This window comes from Babylonia areolata, chromosome 24 (assembly GCF_041734735.1).
Source record: "Babylonia areolata isolate BAREFJ2019XMU chromosome 24, ASM4173473v1, whole genome shotgun sequence".
NCBI classification, from domain to species: domain Eukaryota; kingdom Metazoa; phylum Mollusca; class Gastropoda; order Neogastropoda; family Buccinidae; genus Babylonia; species Babylonia areolata.
This window is the reverse complement of record NC_134899.1, coordinates 41,883,535-41,884,744: the sequence shown is the minus strand read 5'-3', so window position 1 is coordinate 41,884,744 and position 1,210 is coordinate 41,883,535. Positions and strand designations below refer to the sequence as shown.

Here is a 1,210-nt window from a genome sequence, read left to right as displayed (position 1 = left end):
TTTTTTTGTTTCTTTCTTTCTTTGTTGTTGTTGCTGATGGTGGTGGACTTTTGTATTTTTGTAAAGAAAAAAAATTTATAACAGACCATTCGTCTAGATTGTGATGAACCTGCTTCTTGGATTTTAATCTATCTCTCCTATTCTTTCTTTCTTTTTTTTTTCTTTTTTTTTTCTAATCCTTCCGTGGATTTTTCAACGCCGATGGGGAAGTGACGCGAAAAGTAGAGACGAAACTTTCAGTGAATGGAATACAGATGTCTTTTCAAAGCTGTCTGTCCTGAAAGGAGTTGGGTTTTGGGGAGGTTTGGGTCGGTTTGGTTTTTTTTATTATTCATCGTTTGTTACTGTAACTAAGCTTTTTTTTTTTTTTTTTTTTTTTTTAGTGGCGGTAACATTCATGGCGTGAACATCTTTTACGCAGCCTTTTATTGTGATTTGTTTTTGTTGTTTTGGGGTTTGTTGTTTTTTTGTTGTTTTTTTTAATCAAAATAACAATTAAACAGTTTGTCACAGTGAAATATAAACCACTCTTAGGCGACTTATCAGTGTCGCTTCTTTATGTTGAGCAAATACGGACAGGTGTGTCAAATATTAGATAATAAAGTAATAATAGCAACAACAACAACAGCAACAACGAAAAGAAAAGAAGAAGAACAACAACAACAACAACATCTACCGCTACTACTACTACTACTACTACTACTACCACCATCACAACAACAACAACAACAACAAACAGCTCTGTGGCTTCCTGTTCCTCCTCTCCCCAAAAGATGGATAACTCTGTCTGGCCTCTGACGGCGGTTATCTTCTCCTCCCTCCTTCTGTGCGTGGTGGACGTGTCCAAGATGTCCACCTTCTCCACTACGGTCCTGGACAATGACACGGGCCTGGTCTGGCACCTCAACGACTCCGAGAACGAGTCGGCATTCTCCGTCAGGCTGACCAGTCCCGAGGAGTGCCGAGACTTCCAGAAGGAGGTCAGTTTCCGTTTCCGTTTCTGTTTCCGTTTCCGTTTCCGTTTCTCAAGGAGGCGTCACTTGCGTTCGGTTGATGTTGAGATGAATAAATTTTGTTGGATGACCCGTCACACATGCTGGTGACTGTAGACATTTTGTTAAAGTATTGATTTTTTTTTTCCATTTGAGTGTCATCGTTTAGGAGAGGAGACACTGCGTTCGGAGAAATGTTTGTTACTTTTTTTTTATGT

General features: G+C 39.4%; 1 protein-coding gene across 1 annotated transcript in view; it reads left to right on the top strand.

Moving 5' to 3' along the window:
* The first annotated feature begins 773 nt into the window (after positions 1 to 773).
* Positions 774 to 1,210, top strand: part of LOC143298636 (uncharacterized) — a 16,063-nt gene continuing 15,626 nt past the window's right edge. The window contains exon 1 of the mRNA XM_076611516.1: positions 774 to 980. Coding sequence (XP_076467631.1) covers positions 774 to 980 — 207 coding nt within the window. The remainder of the gene's footprint in view (positions 981 to 1,210) is intronic.